We start from the raw sequence: 25111 nt of genomic DNA on the forward strand, positions 1-25111 counted from the left end.
GTAGTCCAAGATTTTAGTTATATTTTTTGGTTTGGTACTCTCCTTTTGGTACTACAATTCTACAAATCTGGAGTCTATTAGTATTATATTGTTAAACAGTTTCAAATTTTAAAAACACTCATAACAATCTATTATCATATAATATTTCATTAAAAATATTATAATGATGTTATAAATAAAATTATAAATATATAATTTTGAATATCTTCTTTTAAGAAGAACCTTCATATAACTCTTTTTAACTTTAACGTGTTCTATCTCAATATAAACACGAACCATTATATAACCTTTTGCAAGTCTAATCTTAAAAGTTATTGTTGTCAAAAAACCAAAATTACAAAATTATGTTGAAATTCGATTGATTTACTAAATCTTTCAAAGGTATTACACGATCGGCTATGTTCGGAAAAGATTTAAATTTTCTGATTTTTTTTTATTTTTAAATCTACGTTACTAAATTCGGATTAAATGTACTAAAATCCTGTGTGTGTATTAGGGTTTGTCCATTTTCAAGTAATCGGGTGAAAATATAGTCAGTTGAATAATATAATTTAATTAAAATTCAATCCGTTAATACTAAAATACTAATAAAATGATGTTAAAATTTAAATTATAAATAATAAATTATGAACTATATACCCGCCCGTGCTTCGCACGGGTTAAATGCTAGTATAATATAATAACGTAAAGTCTCATGGAGACCACTTTTATTGGAGACCGTGGAGACCACTTATGTTCTGCAATCAAAACACTATAAAATACAATATATTGTGAAGTATGTTTAACAAATATCATGTATTTATTAAAATTGTTGAACATCATCTATGTTTCATAAGTATATAATGTATGTTCTGCAAGTTGAACAATGTCCTACAAACTAAATATATTTCGTAGAATATAACATTTTGTAATGTTCTACATGCGAAATTTATATGATATTCAAGATTTTAAAGTGAAATAATGATTTTGTACAACATAATGTGCAAAACTATACGTTTTGCAATGTTTTTATGCAATATTTTACTTGCAGAACATAAGTGATCTCCCCGGTCTCCAATAAAAGTGGTCTCCATAGAACTTTTCTATAATAATATATTAGAAGAAAGTTCTATGGAGACTATATTTTTTGGAGACTTTGAAGACTTAATAACAACCATCCATTTCTTACACATCCAAGGGCTGTAGATATTTGTCCTGCACATACTTTCGTTTTCTCTCCCTATTCTGTCATGCACTTCTAAATCGGTGAACAATAAGCAGTACTTCTAAATCCTGCATAACATAAAATAATAATTCCATAATATTGGCGTTCAATCACCGAAATCCTAACAAATAAAAATAATAATTGCATATAAAACAAAGATGTAGTTGGACATTGCTATGATTGGCACTGAACTCATTGCCATTGTCCTGCAACGAACTGAATTTGTTGCAAGACAAAATAACACTTAGATATATCACAAATATGCGAGAAAAATTATTAATATTACATTACTAGAAATGCAGGACAAGAATAGTGTAAATTATTAAGATAGTTTGAATTACAACTAAAACAAAAAATGCAGGACAAGAATAGTGTAGATTATTAATATTATGTTACTAGAAATGCAGGACAAGAAATGCAAGATAAAAATTATTTAATCATGTCCATTAATTGTCATATTATTTTAACGGTAGATCTTGTAGTCTCTATGGACTCCAAAATTTTTGGTCTCCATTGAGCGCAACTCATTTAATATATTATATTATAAATATTTCATATTTTAAATATTATTTCAACATATAAAATTATTAAACTTGATACTTTATCAGATTCAGATATAATTTGGATAACATTATTTATCAGATTAGGATTTGAAAAAAAATTTCATTAAATATTACTCCCTCCGTCCCTCTGGATTATATACGTTTGTATTGGACACGGAGATTAAAAAAAGTGTATAAAGTAATGTAAAGTAATGGGAAAGAGAAAGAAAAGTAGGTAAGTGGTGGGACCCACAAATATTTAAGTGATAGATTTGAAAAAGTAGATGAAGTTAGTGGGTGGGTGAGATTTTTATATTATAAATATTTACTATTTTGGGAAAGTTCTGGAATGTATAGAATTGAATGGGACATCTCGAAAAGGAAAGTGTATAGAAATCAAAGGGACGTAGGGAGTATTGAATTAGATACGAATTTAGATTTCCGAATTTAAACGGCATATCCGGATTCGAATTATCCGTTTAGGAGTGTTAACCTTATAAGATTTTGCACGAATAACATATTTATCCAACAAATCTTACGCGAGCGTATTAATCCGGATTTTAATTTTAATGGATTAATAGTGATACATGAATTTGAAGGGGTCGGATTGTCTTACTAGGTCAAGTTTTGTGTCAACTCGTACTCAAAATGAGTTAAAAAATTCAATTTGAATTCGAAAGGGTCAGATTGTGTTGAATTTTTATATAATTTCTATAAAATATAATTGATTTATATAAAATTACCAATTTTTAAATTAATGGTAAAAATATCGTTCTATTACTTTTTTGAAAACGGATAATCCGATTTATCTATATTTGATATCTATAATTATCTAACGGAAATAATTGCCAATGAAATGATGGCATTCATAACGGCGATGTTAAACAGACGTTACTATACTTGGATATGAAAGTGCGGTGTCGTATATGATAAGAATTTTAAGATTAAAATAATATAATTTTGAAATTGTTATCCATTATTAAAAATGGTTATCGTAGTTAGTTATGAGTAGCGGCCTTTTTAATTAATTGAAATAATAATCTTCATATGAAACCCATTTCAAAGATGTATATGTTAATATAATTATATTTTTTATTTCTCCACCATAATTTTGAGATATCATCATATTTTAATGAATGTTAAATAATTTTAATTGAATGTCATAAAATCAATACACTTATATAAAGGAGAAGCGAGGGGCGTGTATGTGGCGCCTCTCATATTGTTCTGTTCAATTTTTCTAATTTTTTGGAATTTTTGGATGAAAAATATCAAAAATTAAAATTACCTTTTTTAGTTTTGGATATATTAGAAGTAAGTTTCAGAATCTGATTTTGTTTTATATTATTTATGGAATATAGTAGCTTAAAAATTTTAATCTGATTTTGTTTCAGATTGTTTAATTATGGGAAAGAGTAGCACACAAGTATCTCTGCACCTATAAATACCCGTATAGATTGTCGGGTTTTGGATTATTAAAACACAACCTCCTCTCTTTCAATACGGCAACCTAGCCACCTCTATAGTTCTCTTGCTCGATTTCTAACTCGGTGGTGTCGTTCTTCTGCGACGATAAGTGAAGCTGTTTATACAGTATTAAAAAAAATAAAAGTTGTTGCAAGCAAAGGTAGTTATAGAGTGTTATGTGGAAGTCGACAAATCCAAATACCGGAAAAGAAAATAGTATTGACATGATATTTATGGACGATATCAATAAATCAACTATTAGTGATGTATGTTTGTTGTTTTTCTTATAATATTTGTTTTGTTCATCGGACATGTTTGTTGTTGTTAATTTTTATATAATTTACTCTGTATACAGGAAAAATTTATTCATGCATTATCTGTTTGCTCCGTTCAACCAACTTTTAAGTGGAGGCTGTATAAAAGTTGTTACAAGCAAGGGTAGTTATAGACCACTATCTCACGGATTTAAGTTAGATGTTTTTGTGCACAACCAATCAAAAAATATTAGAGGAGGGTGATAATGTATGAACATGATTACTTTTCAAAAAAAAAAAACATAAATAAAATTAAGATTCATCGTACTTTGAATTGTTAATTACGTGTATAAATATATTTTCATTTTTTCACCATGAATTATAGTCCAATTTTGCAATTTTATATATTGTTATTGGTATTACATTAAGAATTTTATAATATAAAATTTATTTTATCCTAAAAATATTAATTTTGAATCATTAATATACTTTTTATAAACAGCCACAAAATTATTTTATTCAACAAATATTAATACTAAATTATTAATATAATATTTATACGCCGCCGCAACGCGCGGTTTCTCAACTAGTTTTGATAAATTTGAAATATTGATTCCAATTTAACTCATCACGAAATGGTACGTATTCCCAAATAATTTAACCATATGAAATATCTTCAATATTTTAGAGAAGTGTATTTAATTGGGATGTTTTTTTTTTTAAAAAGTCATTTATGAAATTCGAGGGTATTTAATTCGGATTTTAAAAATTATATTAATTTTTTTGGATATTCAATTAGAGCCTTATATTTTCCTACAAAATCTTATGGTATTTAATTGAGATTATTTAAAATTTATTAAGATCTGATGATATTCAAATACCGATAGATTTTTTTGGATTTCATAAAATAATAGATTTTATGGCATTATCATGTGTATTTTAATATATTTGAAACTTCTCCAAAATCCACGAGATTTTAAAGTATTGTCCCTAAATTTTAAAGACCATCATCAATTCTATGATATTTTATTAAAATTCGTATGAAATCAAAAAGCAGATACAATCCATTAAAATCCACATACTAAATAATATCCGTTAAAATCTCAGTTGAATATATCTCTTTAATACATTCATATATGTTGATACAATAATATTATAATTTGTTGCCAACATCTAAAAATAATATTTTACTCTACCTTTTCGATAATAACAAAGTTCCAGATAAGATTACGATACAGAGGAAACGACATCTGTAGAATTAATAATCCCATAAAATCTTAAAAAATGAAATCTTTGTATTCAGCTTTTTCATATAACCATTCAAATGATAGAATATTGACCAAACACACATACATACATGTGCATCAACTATATAAATACACACCCCCACAAAAGAGAGACCGTCACATGAGTTGTATTCAAGAAAGATGGGGAGAGCTCCTTGCTGTGAGAAGATGGGACTGAAGAAAGGCCCATGGAGTAGTGAAGAAGACCAAATTCTCATCTCTTTTATTCAACAAAATGGTCATGGAAACTGGAGGGCTCTTCCTAAACTAGCTGGTAATTGTTAACTATTTTCCGAACTCTTTGTAGATTTATTTCCTACAAATACTAATCCACCATAAAGGACTAATCATTTTAAATTTTTATTTATTTTTTGAATCAGGGCTGTTAAGGTGTGGGAAGAGTTGCAGGCTGAGATGGATCAACTATTTGCGACCAGATATTAAAAGGGGAAATTTTAGCAAAGAAGAGGAAGAGACCATCATTGAACTGCATCAGAAGCTTGGTAACAAGTGAGTTAGTATAATCTAGTTTTTGTTATTACCACTTACTATATTATATTAGATATACATTACCTTAATGAGTTTTAAGATATTAACATGAATAATGTTTAATTTTGTGGATAGATTACCATTTTTGTGTCTTAGTTTTTTAAAACAAAAATAAATTTTAGAATGTAAAAGTAAGTATTTTGTTGGTACAAAGGTAAAATTATTATAAATACAGAGTGTTAAAATTCATGATTTTCACATACCAAAGCCCAAGGAATAAAAAGGTGGCATATTCTATCTATCTATCTGGAGTCATCAAGAGTCACAAATATGTACAGATTTGTCACATAGTCACATAGATAATAAATCTCAATTTATATAATACTTTTTTGCTAAATCCTAGTTTATATGCTTCATTTGAAGACACTTGGAAATTTGAAATATGTGTATATAGAGAGGATCTTTGGACTGAGGATCAAATAACAAATTCAGGTGCTCACATGACACTCTTGTATTACTATATAAAATAATTCTTGAAAGCTGAGTCTGAATATTGAATTCTGCAGTTGCCAATTTGGGTTGCATGGATTTTGTTTGGCATTTTGTCTTGTTCAATATGGGTGGAATTCGAGATGTTATGAAATCAATAATGTACAACAGTAGTGGTAGTACCGGTATACATCACCGTGTCATAGTTGTCATGTATATTTTGTCAAATATATGTAGTATTATTACTCCGTTTTGACAAAAACACACATCTTAGGAAAATGAAAATGTTAGTTGCAGAGTAATTTGTTTCACTGATTACCCCTCATAATATCTTTCACATAAGTTGATTAAGTAGAGTTGTTTATATGTTTTAATTAGTCAAATATTAGAAATCGCAAGGAAAGGATAATTCTTAGAAAAAAAATCTCAAAATGCTGTTTTGAAAATGAGAAAGACAACTATTTAGGGACAATTTTTTCCGAGAAAGGACAATCAAAAGTGGACGGAGGGAGAAGTTTATAGTTTAATGATGTAGCCCTTTTACGAATCTATTCAAAGAGTTTTCAAACTAGTACTCTGGGTTTGTTCTTCTTGACAAAGATCTTGATAGTATATCTATTTGTGTAGATAGTAAATAATAAGAGTACCAGGGTTAGCATTATAATTCAGAACGGTAGGCAATTGATATTTGCACTAACTAGATGGTCGAGTAGAACGACAATTTAAAGAGTTCTGCTTTAGTGATGTTATTAGTGTATTGTGTATAAAGTAACAAAACTGTTCTGTTGTTTTACCCTCAAATTTACAGAGCTTTCAGGTTGAATCATAAACAGTATCTCTTTAGGCTTTTGTGCCACAATACTTAACTTATTTTACCGTCCACTATCATTAAACTATACAGTTTAGGCCCTCGTGTTGTTATCTTATACATATAATTTTGGTTTTTTGCTAGATGGGCAGCAATTGCTGCGAAACTACCGGGGAGAACAGACAATGAAATTAAAAATGTCTGGCATACTCACTTGAAGAAAAAGCTCAAAAACTATGATCAGGTCAAAAATGAGTCGAATGTTAAAATGCAAGTGGAATCTGAGAATCGGAGGAATAGCCCACAACATTCGACTAGTGAACTATCCTCGGTCACAGACTCATCAGCCAAGGCTAAGTGTGTCATTAAGTCGGAACAAAATACAGAGTTGTCAGAGAGCTCAAAAATTCCAGAAATCGACGCAAGTTTTTGGTCCGAAGAATTCACCATAAATAATCAAGATAAAGGGGTCCCGGGGATTATCGAGGAGTTTCAGGAAAGTGGCAATGTAGATGCTGAAATGGACTTTTGGTGCAATCTTTTCAGTGGAGCTGAGGATTTTAAAGACTTGCCAGAGTTTTAAGGAAGCAGTACTAGAAAAGTAGAAGTTGAGAATTTTCTATGTGATGTATGGCCTTCTTAATTGACTTTTAAACAAATTAGACATTTTAAAGGTGTTCATTGGAAAAAAGTTAGCATGATGCACTGAACTAGAAAATTATAAAGCCAGGGTAGTGATTTTGAATTGCTTTCTATTTCTGTAGTGCTTTTATTTGTGGTGATGTGAACTGTGAAGTTAGAAAAGCTGAATGCATTGTATTGACTAGCTGGTTCGGCTTCATATTGAGGAAAAAACCGAGGAAAGTTATTATGTGCATGTCACTGTTCTATTGATCCATCCAATTTAAGAGTAGTGTTCAGTGGATCTAGAATTTGGAAAAGGAGTCTTAATTATTGTTGAAAAAAATCTCAAATATTAATAATTCTAGATGTCATACATTATCAAATCTATTATTAAAAATTATTAAAAAAATTTAAGAAGTGCCTAATATATAATTTTAATTTTATTATTAAAAATTTGTTTTTCCAAGTCAGGAGTGCTTAAGGCCCGAAAAAGTTAGGATGCACACTTCATCCCTCATTTTTAAGGATTGTGAAGCCATTCCTCATACTATTTTGAGAAATAAAATATTCACTTCTTTTCTTTTTCCCACTATTTCCCTCTTTTCTCTCTCTTATTATAAGTTGAATATAATATTATAATAATAATGGAGAATGTATATAGGTAATATTGTTGGAGTTACTATTCAATACAACGTAGTAATCCCTTAAAAGATACATATTCTATTACTCCATCTATGCCACCAGGTTTTTTACGCTATTTTTTGACACACATTTTTAGGCTCCTATAAGATATAGTTCTATAATGTTTTTTATTTTTAAAAAAAATCCTGAAAAAAAGTCAGACGTTTAAATTTTTATTCAGAAAAAAAAATTAAAAAAAAGTTATTGAACTATATTTTATAAGAGTCTCAAAATGCGTGCAAACACTGAACATAAACATCCTGATGGAACGGAGGGAATATATATTTAGAGAATCGGTTAGGAATCTGGCCGAGATGTTCTGGCAGACCTGCTACATGAAACTGCATGACACGAGTACCAAACAAATTCTGTGAGAAAAGCTTCCATGTGGGCTTAAATTATCCGTTCCAAATTGCAAATTGCATTAACGGGCATGTTGGGCCTTTTATGGTGGAAAAGATTTTTCAAAGGGAAAACCTTATATTACATGATATTAACGGGATGCATTTGATTGAGATTTTAATACATTATTTTTAATGTATAAATTTTAATAGATTATATGTGATTTTGATTTTGTGTGGATTCTTGATAAAATATCGTAGAGTTGATGTGATTTAAGCAACATGCTTCAAAATATCATTGATTTTGGTGGAATTTCAAAAACTTAAAATACATTAAAAAAATGTCACAAAATCTATCATTTTATGAAATCCAGAAAACTCCATCAGCATTCGAATACCATCGGATTTTAATTGATTCCAAAAAATACCAATTGAATACCATCGGATTTTAAAACATAATTTAAAATCCCAATTGAATACCACTAGATTTGTAGCATAATTTAAAGGGAAATTCTGAATGGTACACTTCTAGTTTTGGCTTTTCCAAATGGTACGCAAAATGTTTTTGGCTTCTCAGTGGTACACGTACACTATTCAAACGTTCTGCGCCATACCCCTCCCGTTAACACCTGTTAAATAAACGTTAAGTTCTCCTTAATTAAAATTAATAAAAAACTTTAAAACATAAGAAATTACAGCAGACTCGGGTTAATAGTCGGGTTAGGTAAAAAAGAGGGCTTAGGTAAAAATTGTGCATAACGGTCGACTACAACAACAGCAAGGGTTTGTACAAGCGAGAGCTTTCCGTATCAATCAGGAGTGCATATTCGATTCTTCATCTTCTCAATCTGCGATTCATCTTCAACTGAGGTATATTTCGTTTTCTCCGTCTTCAGCTTCACTTGCATTTCGTTGTTCGTATGTTTGTTGGTTTTTGTGTGTATGTATATATAGGGCGCATGCATAATTTACTGTATGTATACACTGTTGTACGTGTATTGTTGTTTGTATTGCTATTTCTTAAAGTAATGTACTGTCCTGTGTAGTCATGTATGTATGTTTTTGTTGAATGTTTGAGTTTGTTTTGTACTGTAGAATGGGTGATCATAAGATTGTGACGTTTAATTGGAGGGATAGCAATATAGATATTAAGGTCGAAATAGATAAATGCACGTTGTTGGACCTAATTATGGAGTATGAAGATGAGGCTAAAAGAAGGGGTATTCACTTAGATTTTGGTTATCCAACCTTTGCGTATGCCTGGAATATGAAACACAAATGGTTAGAGAATGATGCCCATCTGATGCAAATGTTCGAAAGGTTTAAAGACAGTACTGAGATTATGATATGGGTTGGGACAAAGATGCAACCCACTCCCCTGTACAAGCTGGTTATGAATCTGAGAAGGCAAAATGAGCATAAGAAGACTGTTGAGGTTGATGGTAATGCAGAAAATGAGGATGAGAATGACACTGAAGATGAATTTGACGTGTCTTTGAATGATCTTGAGGACACCTCAGTGAAACCATCCACAAGTAACCCAAAACAGAAGCCAAAGACTAAAGCCAAACCTAAACCTATAGCTAAGCCAAAGACTAAAGCCAAACCCAAACCTAAGCCTAAGCCAAAGACTAAAACCACAATCACACCTAATATCCTACCCTCACCTCCTATCTCACCTAATACAGCCTTCAAGAATTTGAAGAATTTGAAGAATTTGAAGACCTTGCTTGAAGGTACATTTATACTTGTTTTTTCATTCAGATTTGGTTTTCATTGCCTGCAAACATGTTCTAACTTTGTCTCTTTTTTTTGTTTAGGGATTAGGAGAGTTTGCATGGTGAGAATGGCAACTAGACAGCAAGCTGCAAGTACTTGGCATGATGATGACCTCTGTCCAAAGATTGTCAAGATTTTGAAAGTTATAAGCAAGGAGACAATCAGTTGCAAAGCTTACATGTCAAAACCTGGAGAATATGAGATCCATGAGGGTACATCTCAATTTCCTTTATCTTTGAACTCAAAAATTTGTTCTTGTGGTGCTTGGCAGTTGTCTGGAATACCATGTAGGCATGCCATTAGAGCAATGTTGCACGCTAAAATCGATCCCCACAAGGTAGTAAGCACATGGTATTCAGTGAAGACATATAAGCAGGCCTACAGTTTTGGCATCAATCCAATACCTGACAAAGATCAGTGGCCATCATTTGAAGACATTCCTACTATTAAACCACCAACACTCAAAAGAGGTGTTGGCAGACCTTGCAGAAATAGAAAAAGAGAGGAAGGGGAAGATCAAAAAGGCAAGAGAGCCAAAACAGTAAAGTGCACTAAATGTGACTGTTATGGTCACAATTCAAGGACCTGCAGAGGAGGCCTTACTGCTAAACAAAGGAAGGAAGCACAAGAAAAGGGTGAACCTGTGGTGATAAGAAATCCAAGAGTGAGAGACCAATCCAATGCAGCAAAGGCAGCAGCTAAGGCAGCAAAGGAAGCATCTAAATCATCACAGGCTACTGAGATTAACATTTCTCAGCCTGCTTCATCTAATATTTAAGAACATTAATGCATTCTGTTTTTTGGTTGGTGTGTTTAGAAAGTTTATTATGATGTTCAGACCTGAACTCTTGTTGCTTCTACTTGGATCGTGTTGGAATTTTTAAATTAGTGTCTATGAATCTTTTTGGATCATTTTTACTGTTTTGTTGGCTGGTTTTTACATTTCTTATCAAGTTTGTACTGTTTTTATGGAAAAATTAACGTTTGGTTAACAGCTGTTGACGGGAGGTGTATAGCAAAGAAAGGTAGAATAGTACGAGTGTACCACTGAGAAGCCAAAAACATTTTGCGTACCATTTGGAAAAGCCAAAACTAGAAGTGTACCATTGAGAATTTCCCTAATTTAAAATCTCAATTGAATACCTCAAGATTATAATTGATTTCAAACAATCTGAATCGAATACTCTCAAATTTAATGAATGAAAAAGATATTTTAAAATCCCAATCCAATACACCTTCTAAGTATTTTATATATGTTTAACATATTTTATTCATAAAAATAGAATATTCATTTATATAAAAATATTGGTCTCCGCCCCACTCTATATATTTATATATTTTATTAAAATTAATTAACTTACTTTGAAAGATTAAGATAAACCAAGACACCAGTATCGTCGGGCTAAGTATCAACACCGCGTTTGTTTGTTCAACTAATTACAATAAATTAAACATTATTGTAATACCGGTGTAATCGACAAAGTCTCGAAGAAATTCAATGTTTGTAGTAATCATCACCCCACACGCTCAGAAACGTAAGCATCTCTTCTTGAAGAAGAAAAAGAGTTAGACACACCCACTTAATTTATTTCCACAAAAACACCCTCTTTCTTCTTCACTTTCCTCAATTCATACATAAATATACAAACATATCATACACATTACACTTTATTCAAATGGGTCAACAGCCATCCAAAGATGAGTTGCTCTACCAGCAGGTGAATTCTGGGAATATTGAAGGTGTCAGAGCTCTTCGGAATGATGGGGCTGGGCTTGAGGTGATTTCTTTGCGATTCTTGGCTCTTGTTGATTTGTTTTGCTTTGCTTTTGTGTAATGGGTTTTGGCTGAAGTGTTGTTTGGGTTCTTGTGGAGTTATGTTTGGGTGTTAATTGGATGAAAAGTGTGGAACTTGGGGGATTTTGATGTTTTTTCTAGCTTGTTTTTGTCAAAGTTTTGATTTTTAATTTTGGGTGTGAAATTGATTGATTGATTATGATTTGATAGGTGCATGTTCTTTTCTTACAGTTAGTTGCTTTTGTTTTCTATTCTCTGTGTTATGAAGTTTGAATTTGATTTTTATTTGGGTTATTTTTAGAGTAATATGTGTGTGTTAATTGGATGGGAAATTTGTTACTTGGTGCACTTGTTATGTGGAAGTTGTGGAATTGTGATTCTTTTTGCTTGTGTTTGATTAAGATTTTGATTTTTATGCTTTATGTTGAAGTAAACAAGATATTTTGGTTGTGATCTGTAGGGCAATGTTTTTATTTATTTATTTGGTAAGTATAGTTTGATTGGTTTGGTTGCAGTGGTTGGATAAAGAATTGAAAACTCCACTTATGGTAGCTTGCCTCAATCCAGAGCTTCGCAATGTTGCCAAGACATTGATTGAGTTGGGTGCCAATGTTAATGCTTATCGTCCTGGTAATCCCTCTTGCCCTTGACCTCTCCTGATTGTATTTACTGTTTCATAAGTTCTTGAAATTCAAATAACATCGTTAATCTATTTCAACAACTTCACGCTTCGGATTTCTTTGATTGGTGTTCTTTTGAGAAGTCTTTCTCTGGGTTGGAGGGTTGCGACTTGCATGTTCTACACATAGAATGTGTTTGCTTAAATACAAACTAAATTAGCCTACAAACTACAATCTGGTGATTTTGTTGTTAGAAAACTGGTAATTAGTACTTTATATTTCTGTGATTGGCCATTTGTGGTACGGTGTTGTGGCAATAACTTGCTAGTACTCTGTGTTTTGGGGGGATGGTGATATGTAGTTCTCTCACCTGTTATTTTCATTAGTCCTAGTTTGTAGATTTGTTGGCTAAGCTGTCCTCAATTTTACGACCTTGGTATTTTCATGTTGCATATGACTTATTTAACTAATGCTTTTATTTTATTAAAATATTGGTATAAAAATGTTTAGGGCGTCAGGCTGGGACACCTCTGCACCATGCTGCTAAAAGAGGTCTTGAACAGACTGTGAAATTGCTGCTTTCAAGTGGAGGTTAGTGAATTGCAGCTATGAGTTATATAGGATAGTTTTTCATGGGCCTCAAACTGACAGGAACCCTTTCTTTACAAATTAATTAATTCTTGTTGAATCTTTGCAGCAAATGCTCTGGTGATGAATGATGACTGTCAAACACCACTTGATGTTGCTCGGGTTAAAGGGTGGGGCAACGTGGTTCGCGCAATTGAGGTACTTGTCCATGATTTAAATGAATTTACCATTTTTTTGGTGTGTAAGAATAACTATTATATCTTCTAGATTTTCATTAATGTTTACTCTGTTTTTTTTTTTCCGTTTTCAGGCCCATACTTGCTTATTTTCTGGTTGGATGCGAGAGTTTTATGGGCCAGGCTTTCTTGAGCTACTTGCTCCGCAACTGCTTACACGAAAAGTGTGCGTATAAATTTATTTTTTGGTTATGTGGATATGCTCATAAACTTCATATACATGTAGAGTAAACTTAAAGTGATTGAACAACTATCCCCAGCCTAGTGTCGTTGTAACAGGTTACTCAGTTGAACACCTGGGCGTGTTTGCAGGCTAAATGCCTTTAAAATATTTGGATGTAGAGAACCTTTTACTGTCGAAGTAAGGTTGAGGCGGACCTAAATATATTTTTAAAAACGCTAGTATTTCTCAAATGTATGAGGCAGTTGCCCACGCTTCATCATTGAAACAAAGTTTTGTTATGGAGTCGCTCCACGGTAACCTTAAAACTGACCTCGAAATGAAAACTAATTTGAATAAAGCTTACTAAATTTCATTTAGTCTGTTAATTTTTCATCATTTCCCATCTGTTCGTACTGAGAAATACTGAACTTTATTATAGAACCCTGCTCTTGTAAAACATGGACAACTGCCCTTTTAGATTCCTCCTAGGAAAAGACAAGAATAACCACCGTAAATGGAACGACAATCATATCCAGCATCAGCCTAGTATCATGTGCATATAGGTGGCTTGAATAAATCAAAGATTGGACTTCAGTGATGGCATGGATCGTTGACCATAGAACTTAATAGGCCTCGATCTCATCTTCACTTCAACCCCAAAAAATTACTGGTTAACATGAAACTCCCTCTTCTATTTACCTCTGGCCTGTACAAACTCTGTGCTTCAAAATAGCTTCTCAAATTTAGCACCTTGTTATCCTTGCTCCTTGCATTATGCTTTGAACTCAGACCTCACTGTTGTGTGATATGCTTCGAATGTAAAGAAAATACTTCTGTCAAAATAGAAAGAATTTTCTAATTATTTGTGTCATTGCTGATTAAAGCCAACCTTTTTTTCTCCTTGCCAAGAAGTAGTTCCTTTTATTACTTCTACACATATGCACATAAGATATACAAAATCTCAAGGTTCTAGGCTGCTAGAAGTTTCTTGTTGACTACTTTTTGGTAGGGAGAGGATTAATTGGAGTATAACTAAGTTACAACAAAGTAATTTGAGTCCAAACACAATTAAGGGTGCTAGGAGGGCAAAGGCTTACTTTGAGAATTAGAAGAATGTACTGTAGTTGCAAAACCACAACAGCGCGTTAGCTCACCATTGTTAATCTTATTACCATATTTGCAGATGGGTCGTTGTTTTACCATGTGGTTCTCGTAATCCCTTGGGACCGTTTAGGTTGGAGCTCGCGATATACACTAATCCACAGGTACTTGAAGAACTCCTATGCATTGTGTTGCTTGAGATAATAATTTATAGTCTTTTTTTTTGTGGGTAGAGTTTTATATTATTCTATATTTCTGAATAATATCTTTAATTGCTTGGCTAAAGGTTTTATTTTTGTTATGTTTGTTATCATTCTCCTGAGTCTTGATAAGCCAGATGCCAAATCTGAGTAGCCTGAGACATTAACGCTTTTTAGAGCTGTATATTACTGTTTCCTCCATTAACATGCGGAATGATATGGATAAGTTGGCTAATTTGGAATTACCATCAAAATTTATAGTTAAGGCGAAAGTTTACTCGGGGGAATTCTATATCATGGAAATTTTTATTGATAATCAGACAACTTTGTATATTTGTCGAAATGTATCCACCTTTGGGTTTTTTTCCTAGAAGTCATCCAAATTTTAGGGCAAACTTTTACCGATAATCAGACAGTGTTTTATATTTGTTGAAATGGTCTTGACTTCGGAAATTTTCCAGAAAGTCATTTAAGCTTAATTATTTGGCCATTTGTATCCCTTTCTGTGTTATGATTATGTATGTGGTCATCACAATTTATTTTTTTGTAAAGCCCGTCTCGATCTTGCGTATACATGTTAGTAGCTCCAGTGAGATACTATAATTTCTGTTATATTCATCATTTGCATTATGACTCCTGTATTTTGTGTGAGTAATTAATCATTTGAACCTCAAAAACACTTTTCAACAATCAGGATGCCAAACCTCGTACAATTATTGCACTATGGAAGGCCAATCTGGAGGAGCTAAATTTAAATCAGGCAGATCCTGCAGTGGTTATTTCTGATATATCCAACAGTAAGTATTTTTAAATATTATTCGGTGTATATATGATTTGTTTCTCTGTACATAATTATTATTACACATATGTACAAGCATATATCTTAACTGTTATTGTGTCTTCATGAATAGTACCAAGGCGCTGGAGACGAAGGAGAGGTCTCTTGGCCTCACAAGAGGCAAGATGTAGACCTCATGGATTTAGGCGTAAGTATATTGAGTTTTAGAGTGCATAACTTAAAAAAATGGAAGGAAAAAAAAAATACTTCTGGTCTTTAGGCACAACTATTGTATTTTATAGGTGACATAAACAATGAAGCAGTGAGCCATGTGTGTGTTGTAAGGCATATCACTGATGACTTATGCAAAGGCCAAATGCTTGTTCCTTCTGTTAGAATACTCCTAGCTGCCTCGAACCATATTTTTAAAATGCCATCAATCAAATGTCTGAAATTTTTCTCCAGACGTAACTTGGTGTATGATAAGAAAGAAAATAAGATATAAAGCAACCGGGGCTTATTGGAGAGGCCTTAATAAACATTAGTTCTGGGGACCATACCATACTCGCGATTTTGAAGATTTTAGGAGAGCTTGATTTTAACATGTCTAAGAGCGAGCTTCCACAATATGGATTGATACTATCAAGCTTCTAGTCTATATTAAGTTATTATAATTATTCAATAGTTGTACAGCAGAGAAACAACTATATATTTGTATACATATACACTTAGTCCTGCTTTTATCATCTCTCGTTGTTAAATATATGTGCTTGCCTGCTTCCTTACAGAGTCTCGGATCAAACTTGCCCCTGCTAAAATCGGTGACAGACATCAGTTGCAGTGGTTCAGCAATGCATGTAAAGGAATTCCTCAGGTACAACCATCATTATTCATTAGTATCCTTGCAGTTTCTAGTTACTTGAGCATTGTAGATTTGTAGAGGTAAAATTTACGTATATTGTGGCGCTAGACAGTCCTCTGTATACACAAGGCTTGTTAGCTTATTCTCACGTCCATCAGGTTTAGTGTCTTCTTGATTGTGTATGATATCAATAATTTTCCAGAGGCTATTATTTTTCTTATTAGTATGCTTGAAGTTTAGCTGAAATATTTTCCTTGCCAACAAAAAGATTGTAGCCTGACATTGTTGCGCAAAATTTCTAGGTGATACACCCGACATATCCTCTCCCACCTAAAGTCCCTTCTGTTGCTGGAACTGGCCCATCAGCAGCAGAAGATTTAGAATTAGCAATGGCAATCAGCGCCTCTCTTCAGCCTACTATGCAAGACAGGCCACCAAATCGTGTTACTCTTCCTGCAGAAGATGCATCCACTAGTTCAACAAACTCTACGCAGATCATGTATCACAATGGTTCAGCTGCTATGGAAACTCCTGCTCCTCATAAAGGTAGTAATAATGAATCAAAACTCCATGAGGTTGGTTCAAGTGGCACGTCTTCCCAACATATGGATACTGAGCCTGACATTCCTTCTGTAAGCCATACAACAAATGAGACCCCTGATCCAGTTTCGGCCCCGTCGGCACCACTTATAACAGATGCAATTATAGATGATGGGCCAATCCATTACCCGTCAATTGATTTTACCCCAGTTGATATATCCTCCCAAGATGTCAAGACCCCACCTACTATAACTGCTGAAATGAAAGAAGAGGCTGGCACATCGTCATGTGTAATATGTTTGGATGCCCCAGTTGAGGGAGCTTGCATTCCATGTGGTCATATGGCTGGGTGCATGTCTTGCTTAAATGAGATCAAAGCCAAGAAGTGGGGATGCCCAGTGTGTCGTGCCAATATTGATCAAGTTATACGGCTCTATGCAGTTTGACTGTAAAGAAGGTAATAGTGAAGCTTAAACTGGTATAGCATTCTCATGCATAAACTGGTATAGCATTCTTATGCATTAACTGGCATGTCGTTCTTTTGCATACATGATCATCAGAAAACGGGCATGTTAAATCTTCCATATTTCATTATACAAGAGCACCCGAACTTGCACACAGTTGGCAAAAAACTAAAAGATATTTCTTAAGTCTTGTATGTCTCAATTATGGTATGTTTCTTTGCTTTTGGAGGTGTCTTTTATCAGTATACAACATATGTGAATGACCCATTCTTGTTTATATGATTGCTTTAAAGTAACAAAATTTTCAATTTTGTCCAACGGAATAACAGAGTCTGCCGATGTTATGCAGGTGGAAAAAAGACAATTCATTCTCACGAGTGTGCAACTTGGGACTCGAACAGAGAAAGCACAGCATGAGATGCATATGGGCAAGCAACTTTCTGAAACATTATGTTTGTGTATATATTGGGACCGAGTAGTTTCTCATTGTTTCAACCGACTCGAAACAATGAGTATTTTCGTACTTGCTTGGAACCTTCAAGTGTCTAAAAGGATTATCGTGTGTACATATATTAAACGAGCAACCAGCATCATCTGAACCTGAGCAAGTTGCTTGTGCAGTAATAATCATAAATAAATGGGTAATTTTGTTATTTGGGGCGTCTATCGGATGGAAAAGGAAGTCACATCCTTGTTCTTATAATATATACTGGGGCCGTTTGGGCAAACTTAAAAGAAGTGACTTCTTACTTAAACTAGAGAAGTGGAGCAGAAGTGAGAAGTAATAAGTGAATAAAGTGTATGGAAAAGAAGCAGAAGCTGTGAGAGAGAAGTTAGGATTCTCAGCTTTTTAAAAGTGCTTCTATTTCTTTACACAAACGGGTCAAGAAAAGCAGAAGCCAGAAGCAGCTTCCGCTTCTGGTAAACAAACAGGGCCACTGTATCATATAATTCAGTTTTCGAGAGAAATTTTTCATGGCTTGGAATAAAGAGTGTTTTATGAATGCAAAGTTTAAAGAATGTATGAGAAATATTGTGTATAATAATTAATACCAAATGAGTAACCTGAGTAGTTGAAGTTGAGCAAACTGATAGTGAAGAAATAGTTGGAATCAAATGGGTGGTTGATGTTTGTACATCCTCGCATGCAGCTTTGGCCATAATTTATTGTATTGATTATTGTCCATAGCCATAGCCCATAGGACAAGCATGCAGGCTGAGCATCCTTGTTTATAATTTTACGTGAAAGCTGCTTGCTGAATTAAACAGTCTCATGGGAGTACCAGGTACTAACTCTGCTGCGTGGACTGTTTATTTTCAAACAATTCTGACCCAAAATGACCTCTTTATACTCTATTCTAATACTGGTACTAATAATTGAACCAAAGTTCTTATCATCCTGGCTAGCTCTGTGATAATATCCAATTGATCAGATGATCAAGCAGATGGGATGGTTTTTATATGTTGGGACTTGATGAGTTTATCATCCGGAGACCTGGGATAATTTTTTTATGCTTAAGTGGGAGCTGAGATCTTGAGTTTATCAAACTCATTTTATAAATAAAGCCTCAAATATTTGTACATTATTGCCTCTCATTTTATAAATAAAGCCTCAAATATCTGTACATGAGAAAATGGTCTCAAATATCAATTTACAGTCTTAAAGACCATATCATGTAGCATTCATCCATTTTCACGTCTTAACGTCAGTCTCGTAGTATTTTATAATCCTAAACGTTATTTCGTGTAGTATTTTAAGACCATAGACGTTATTTCATGTGATATTTTTACTCTAAAATAATAAATCGTATTATATTGTTTTCTAACAATCAAAACGTTATATTATTCGATATCAATAATATTTCAGATTATTTTTCATTGTTTCATGAAATTGTGATATATGATAACTTTTCTCTCAACACAAAGTGTGTTTGAGGTTGCATCCTTTTATCCTAGTTTGGTGTTCGTCGACAAATACGAAATTTATTCTCAAAATTGGCACTTAATGGATTTGTTTATTATTAATCTTTTCAATATATTATTGGCTATATTGTATTGAACTCTTATTATAATAATAATTTCATTTTAAGTCGTAATTTATATTAATGTAAATATAAATATTTAAAATTTTAAATATTAATAGTATACTTATTTACAATAAACTTACTTATCTAATTTTTCTACCTGGAATGAAAACTAAAAGCATACTAAATTCTACTCGGGTAACTAGGGTTAATGTTACAAAAGGACAGAGCATGTCATGACCACCATGCCATCTACTCCCTGCGTCCTATTTTATGAGCTGGTTTGATTTTTACGGAGATTAAGAAAAAGGTAGTAAATGTAGTTGAAAAGTGGGTAAAGTGGTGGGACCTATCACTATTTAATAATAGATTGAGATAGTGGAGGAAAGTAGTGGGTGTAATAGTATTTATTTAAGTACTAAAAAGAGAGTATAAAATGTAGAGGTAGTGGGTGTAATAGTGAAAAGTAGTGTTCAAAAATAGTAAGTATTATAGATTCATTCTTTTTGGGACGTCCCAAAAAGGAAATGAGGTCAAATAAAATGGGACAAGTGGAGTATTTATTTGAGATGCTTTTTTACTAATTTTTTATATTATATTTATATCATAAATAATAAATTTTATATAAATATTATATATTTTAAATATTTAATTTTTTAAATATGTTCCAGGATAGTTATATTATCTTCATCATAATTATAAGTTATATTTAACCAACCATAATTTCAAAGTCAATTCTTAGATCCAATTAAATTATTAGCTCAATATTTGTAAGTGTTCTTTAATAATATCAATATCATAATAATGTAATAGTCTTTACTATATGCCATTTGGACATGTCTTTTTGTAAAATACATACTTACATGCATGTTAGTGAAAACTCTCGTGACATGTCCCTACCTATAACTCGTGTATTAAAACTAAATAATTATGCCTCAGTACCATTAAAATATATTTTGAATCATCCGCAAGTATTACCTAAATGTCGAAACTTCAACCACTAGAAAATCATTGAATTATATGGAAAACCACTTATTGCAAGGACTTCTTATTATTAGGGAATATACACTACTCCCCCGTCTTTTAATATTTTTTCTGTTTGCTTTTATCACGTTTGTCAATATACAATTTTTATCATTAATATTTTTAATTTTGTATTAGTATTAAATATAAAATCTTCATTATATTAAAGTACTCATGAATACAAATCCAACAAAATCACTCACGACTATATTTAGTCTTATACATCAGACGTAAATTAGTAATTTGTCTCATGTTATGAATAGTCCGAACATAAAAGTAAATAGAAACGGACCGAGTAACAAAGAGAATAAATAATTGAAAGAGGAAACATGAGACAATAGGAGGAATCAATCCTAACCTAGAGTAATAATACCTAGCTACCTGCTGCCTGGCTACTCCCAAAACTAAAATAGGAGTAGTTTTATAATTTCGAATTCTTTGTCTAAAAGTAATTTTTAAAGAGAAAATAAACTATAAGCATCATTTTTCAGCTTCTAGGATATAGAAATTTGCAATGTAATTTGTCTTTCTCAATTTTCATATTACACGAAATTTGATATAAAAATATATAAAATTTGTGAAAAGCGTAAGAAAAATCATCATAATCGAGAGATTCAAGAGTGTTAATTAATGGAGTTCAAAAAAATGGATGAAAATAATGATTATATTAATTTTTAAAACTTTTAAATATAAAAAAAATTGACTAAAACATAAGTAAAATTAAGTGTAAAAAGATTATTGGATAACCTTGCATACTGAGAACGAAAATATTGATTTTAACCGATAGACAAAAATATTGCAACATTCCACTGTAGGCTGTAAGAATAATATTTTTCCCCATGATGCATCTAGATTTGGTAAATTATTGAGTCCAGTCTTCCCTTACACGTGTACTCCTGTTGGTGGTTACTTATGTGAGACTATGAGATAAACAGTACTTGTAATTATTGATGAACTTGTAGTTGCAGCTGCTTAGTTTTGCGAAGTCTTTTTGCAACTTATTCTCAATGATGTAGACAACTGAGGGTACTTCTGTAAATACATTTGTGTTGTCAATGGATGCCCAATATAGTGATTTGGCCAAACACAGAATTACGGGGTTCACTACTTCACTCGTTTATCTTAAAAGGAAAAAAATACTTATCAGAAGTTATTTAGAGAACTTAAAATAAGTGATTTTTGCGTAAAATAAATAAGTGGAGTAGAAGTTAGAAGCAAGATGAGACTTATAAGCGATTAAAGTATTTGGTAAATAAGTAGAAATCCTGAAACAAAAGCTAGCATTCTTAGTTTTTTATAAGTGCTTCTTGACTTATTACACAAACGGTATGAATAAGTGCTCATGATTTATAATAAAAAGCTGGATTTATAAGTCTGAAACATTTTTAAATAAGATCCAGAAAGTAGTATACATGACAAGTGAGGTGGATAAAGTATTGTGTCAATATAAAACTAGAAAGAATTAAAAAGAGAATGATTATTTTTATGAAATAAAAAAAAGCAATCATTTTTCTTTGTCTTAGTTAACCAGCTCAACGGGCTTAACATTTCTTTTAATTTTGCTTTCATACTTAGAAAAAGTATTATCCTGAAAATATATAAGATTTTATGTTCATATAGTTCAGTACTGATGCCTAGGCACAGTAGAAAATTTAAGGGCAGATCTTTTATGTGAACGTGGGAATTGGGATGAGGAGGTTATAGTGTCAAAAAAATACTACTGATAATATGTTTATAATAAATTAATAATAAATAATTCTTGACCAGCCAGGAAATATATTAATTTAGGCAAAGATCTGACTGGAGCTGCTATAACAGTGAGCTATCACATTGAAGTCCTTCTTGGTCTTGGCCTCTTGTAATCCTTGACTTGTTGTGAAGCAGTAACTAGTTAGGAGTTAAAAAGATTGGAGCAGTTCCCAGAACCATCACATTCGTGGCACAGTAAAGCCTTGTGTTCCATAAATTAGACATTAAATTATTTTGCAGCTATTGAATAAGAAACATAGGAGGTGTTTGTTTCCGGCTTATAAATCGTTCTTCTGATTTATAAATTAGAAGTATTTATTTGTACCGTTTGTGTAAAAAGTCAAGAAGTATTTATAAAAGGCTAGGAATGCTAGCTTTTGTTTTTCCCAAACACTTTAATCACTTATAAGTCTTAACTTGTTTCTAATTTCTACTCCACTTTTTAATTTTAAGCAAGAAACACTTATTTTAAGCTCAACCAAACGACCCGATAGTATAAATTAGACTATTCGTGTTGGCATGCATTGTTTTCATTATTTCATCGTATATTCAAGAAGCTGTACGATTTATCTTTCGTGTTAAAATTGTCATTCATCTCCGAAATTATATTTTGTGAACATCCTCTAATTATTCCAGATGCGATTGAGACAATAACCAGAGTTCGAGATTTTGTTGACCAATATGCATATGTAGGTAAAGTATATATAAAACTGAAATTTTACACGAATTTTAGATATAATAAAGCTGTCTCGATATATTCTGATTTCTGAACCAGAATACTCCCGATATCAATATTCCAAATTAATTATACAAAAACCAAGTAAATATTACATGTATGCTCTAAGATCTCCCATATTTTCATAAGAAAGATTTAAATTTTCTTACTATTTTATTAAAAATCCTCATTTTATCAAAAAACTCTAATAAATTCCGATAAATGGTGAATGGATATGTCAATGACATGCATGTATTGAGAAATAATTTTCTTTACTCGTAATTATCACACATGAGATTGTCGGACATCAGCTCAATTACAGTGTAATGTCATCAATACGGGGTAGAACAATTACTCAGCTAAATTATTATACAGGTCTTAAACTTTTTCTTTTTTTACAATTTGAGTGATTTTTATGTTCCAAATTGGACTAGATTTAAACCCTAATTTGTGTATTTTATCGGTTTCATGTTAACTTTCAATAATTGTGAGTTTTGTTTAATTCCCCTCCACATACCAAAAGATTACTGTAAGAAATAAATAAAATCAGACATACAAACAAATTAGCTAATTTTTTATGATTAAAAGTGTCAAATTATACAAGAGGAAAAAGAGAGAGAAATAGCCAATAGGAGGGGAGTACTAGTGAATTACTCTACAATAATATTCCCTCCCCACTAAAAAAATGAATTAATTTGGGGGATGTCACCATCAATCATATCCATCTTACTGTCAACCTCTTTTTATTTCCACAAAAGCCCTAACCAAGTCCCTTCAAACTTGCCAAATACCATAACTCCCCATCCTCTCTCTCTTGTTGTCTACCAAGACACTGTTGTTGTTGAGGGAGATGAATAGTACCTTGTTTCCCCTTTTGTAGGAAACTATGTTCCTATTTCTCTTCTTACATTTCTGAAAACAAAGCCAACATAAAGCCAACCACCCAAATCTCACTACCACTTCTACTCTTCTTTTACATGTAAGTTGTAACCCTCCTTTGCCACACTTTGTAATTAGGTTTTCATCAATCAACCAAAGATTCATGAAAGAGCTCAAAACTAAAAACCCATCAACCTTTTCTTGAATCTTGTTGATCTCTCAAATCCTCTAGATCTATGTGCACATAAGTGAAAGAATAGTATATGAAACCCTAGTTCTTGATCCAGACAAAATGAACTCAAATCAAGAAGTGGTGAACTCAGCAAACTCATCAGTCAACACAAGCATGCTAATCTCCACTTCAAACACAAACTCCTTAGCTTCCTCCTCATCCAATTCCGCCACGTCACCAACAACCCTAAGCCGCTATGAGAACCAGAAGCGCCGCGACTGGAACACCTTCGGGCAGTACCTCCGCAACCACCGCCCCCCGCTCTCTCTGGCCCGCTGCAGCGGGGCCCACGTTCTTGAATTTCTCCGGTACCTCGACCAGTTCGGGAAGACCAAGGTGCACAACCAGCTGTGCCCGTTTTACGGGCACCCTAACCCTCCTGCCCCGTGTCCCTGCCCGCTGAGGCAGGCTTGGGGCAGCCTTGATGCGCTCATAGGCCGCCTCAGGGCGGCCTATGAGGAAAATGGCGGGAAGCCTGAAGCGAACCCTTTCGGGGCTCGTGCTGTGAGGCTCTATCTCCGTGAAATACGGGACTCGCAGTCGAAAGCGAGGGGGATTAGCTATGAGAAGAAGAAGAGAAAGAGGCCATCACAGATGCAACATCTACCAGCTGCTGCACTGTTGCAAGCTCCCCCATCATCCAACTTAAATGGATGATGATGGTTGATGATTGCCTCGGTTAATCTCGTATTCTATATTTATTTATATCTGTCACTAGCGTTTCTAGTTGCGATTTCTGTGATTTCTTTGTCAACTATTGATCTATCAGCTATTTGAGAACTGCATTATGAAATATCTATAATAATGTTATATGAGATTGATCTGATCAAATAGGTTTGTTTCTGCAGAAGTATGTGTTCATATATAAGGTTTTGTGGAAATGGCAGGTACTCTGAATATGCATAAACATATCAATTCACCCCAGATAGCTGAAGCTAACAAAACTTATCTCCTTCTGTACTAAATTTTGGTGTTTAATAGGAAAAAATAAGGGTTTATTTTAAAAAAAGTAGAATTTTTTCACAAATAATCTCTTATTTCTCAAAGACAAGTTTAGTCAAACGATCACATAATAATAATAATAATAATAATAATAATAATAATCTCCTTATTTCCGTCCTTATTTCCGTCCTTATTTCCGTCCTTATTCCTAAAAAATAAGTTTACTCAAACCGCCA

At 32.8% G+C, this 25111-nt stretch overlaps 3 protein-coding genes across 5 annotated transcripts; all 3 read left to right on the forward strand.

Moving 5' to 3' along the window:
- The first annotated feature begins 4831 nt into the window (after positions 1-4831).
- LOC108200851 (transcription factor MYB4) lies at positions 4832-7284 on the forward strand. Its single transcript, XM_017369114.2, has 3 exons — positions 4832-5027; positions 5134-5263; positions 6684-7284. The coding sequence occupies exons 1-3, from the start codon at positions 4895-4897 to the stop codon at positions 7120-7122; spliced, it is 702 nt and encodes a 233-aa protein (XP_017224603.1). The 5' UTR covers positions 4832-4894; the 3' UTR covers positions 7123-7284.
- Positions 7285-11372: 4088 nt separating this feature from the next.
- Positions 11373-17964, forward strand: LOC108202432 (putative E3 ubiquitin-protein ligase XBAT35). 3 transcript variants are annotated; one of them, XM_017370809.2, is made up of 11 exons: positions 11373-11742; positions 12275-12389; positions 12890-12970; positions 13077-13165; positions 13278-13369; positions 14550-14631; positions 15362-15464; positions 15579-15653; positions 16234-16319; positions 16610-17304; positions 17661-17964. In XM_017370809.2, the coding sequence occupies exons 1-10, from the start codon at positions 11641-11643 to the stop codon at positions 17291-17293; spliced, it is 1509 nt and encodes a 502-aa protein (XP_017226298.1). In that variant the 5' UTR covers positions 11373-11640; the 3' UTR covers positions 17294-17304; positions 17661-17964. The 3 variants fall into 3 exon arrangements, with proteins under 3 accessions (XP_017226298.1, XP_017226299.1, XP_063940544.1); XM_017370810.2 differs by lacking the exon at positions 15579-15653 and having other exon boundaries at positions 11406-11742; XM_064084474.1 differs by lacking the exon at positions 17661-17964 and having other exon boundaries at positions 11474-11742; positions 16610-17306.
- Positions 17965-23584: 5620 nt separating this feature from the next.
- On the forward strand, positions 23585-24764 carry LOC108202433 (protein LIGHT-DEPENDENT SHORT HYPOCOTYLS 4). The gene has a single exon (XM_017370811.2). The coding sequence runs from the start codon at positions 23994-23996 to the stop codon at positions 24588-24590; it is 597 nt and encodes a 198-aa protein (XP_017226300.1). The 5' UTR covers positions 23585-23993; the 3' UTR covers positions 24591-24764.
- Positions 24765-25111: the final 347 nt, after the last annotated feature.

This window comes from Daucus carota, chromosome 9 (assembly GCF_001625215.2).
Source record: "Daucus carota subsp. sativus chromosome 9, DH1 v3.0, whole genome shotgun sequence".
In the NCBI taxonomy this organism is placed as follows: Eukaryota; Viridiplantae; Streptophyta; class Magnoliopsida; order Apiales; family Apiaceae; genus Daucus; species Daucus carota.

What these genes read in the sequence shown, in the direction of transcription:
- LOC108202433 (XM_017370811.2), top strand. Translation starts at nt 23,994, where the DNA reads ATGAACTCAAATCAAGAAGTGGTGAACTCAGCAAACTCATCAGTCAAC.
- LOC108200851 (XM_017369114.2), top strand. Translation starts at nt 4,895, where the DNA reads ATGGGGAGAGCTCCTTGCTGTGAGAAGATGGGACTGAAGAAAGGCCCA. An exon ending in GGCTCTTCCTAAACTAGCTG is followed by an intron (nt 5,028 to 5,133) that starts GTAATTGTTAAC and finishes TTTTTGAATCAG; the next exon opens with GGCTGTTAAGGTGTGGGAAG. An exon ending in CATCAGAAGCTTGGTAACAA is followed by an intron (nt 5,264 to 6,683) that starts GTGAGTTAGTAT and finishes GTTTTTTGCTAG; the next exon opens with ATGGGCAGCAATTGCTGCGA.
- LOC108202432 (XM_017370809.2), top strand. Translation starts at nt 11,641, where the DNA reads ATGGGTCAACAGCCATCCAAAGATGAGTTGCTCTACCAGCAGGTGAAT. An exon ending in TAGACCTCATGGATTTAGGC is followed by an intron (nt 15,654 to 16,233) that starts GTAAGTATATTG and finishes GCTTCCTTACAG; the next exon opens with AGTCTCGGATCAAACTTGCC. An exon ending in CATGTAAAGGAATTCCTCAG is followed by an intron (nt 16,320 to 16,609) that starts GTACAACCATCA and finishes CAAAATTTCTAG; the next exon opens with GTGATACACCCGACATATCC.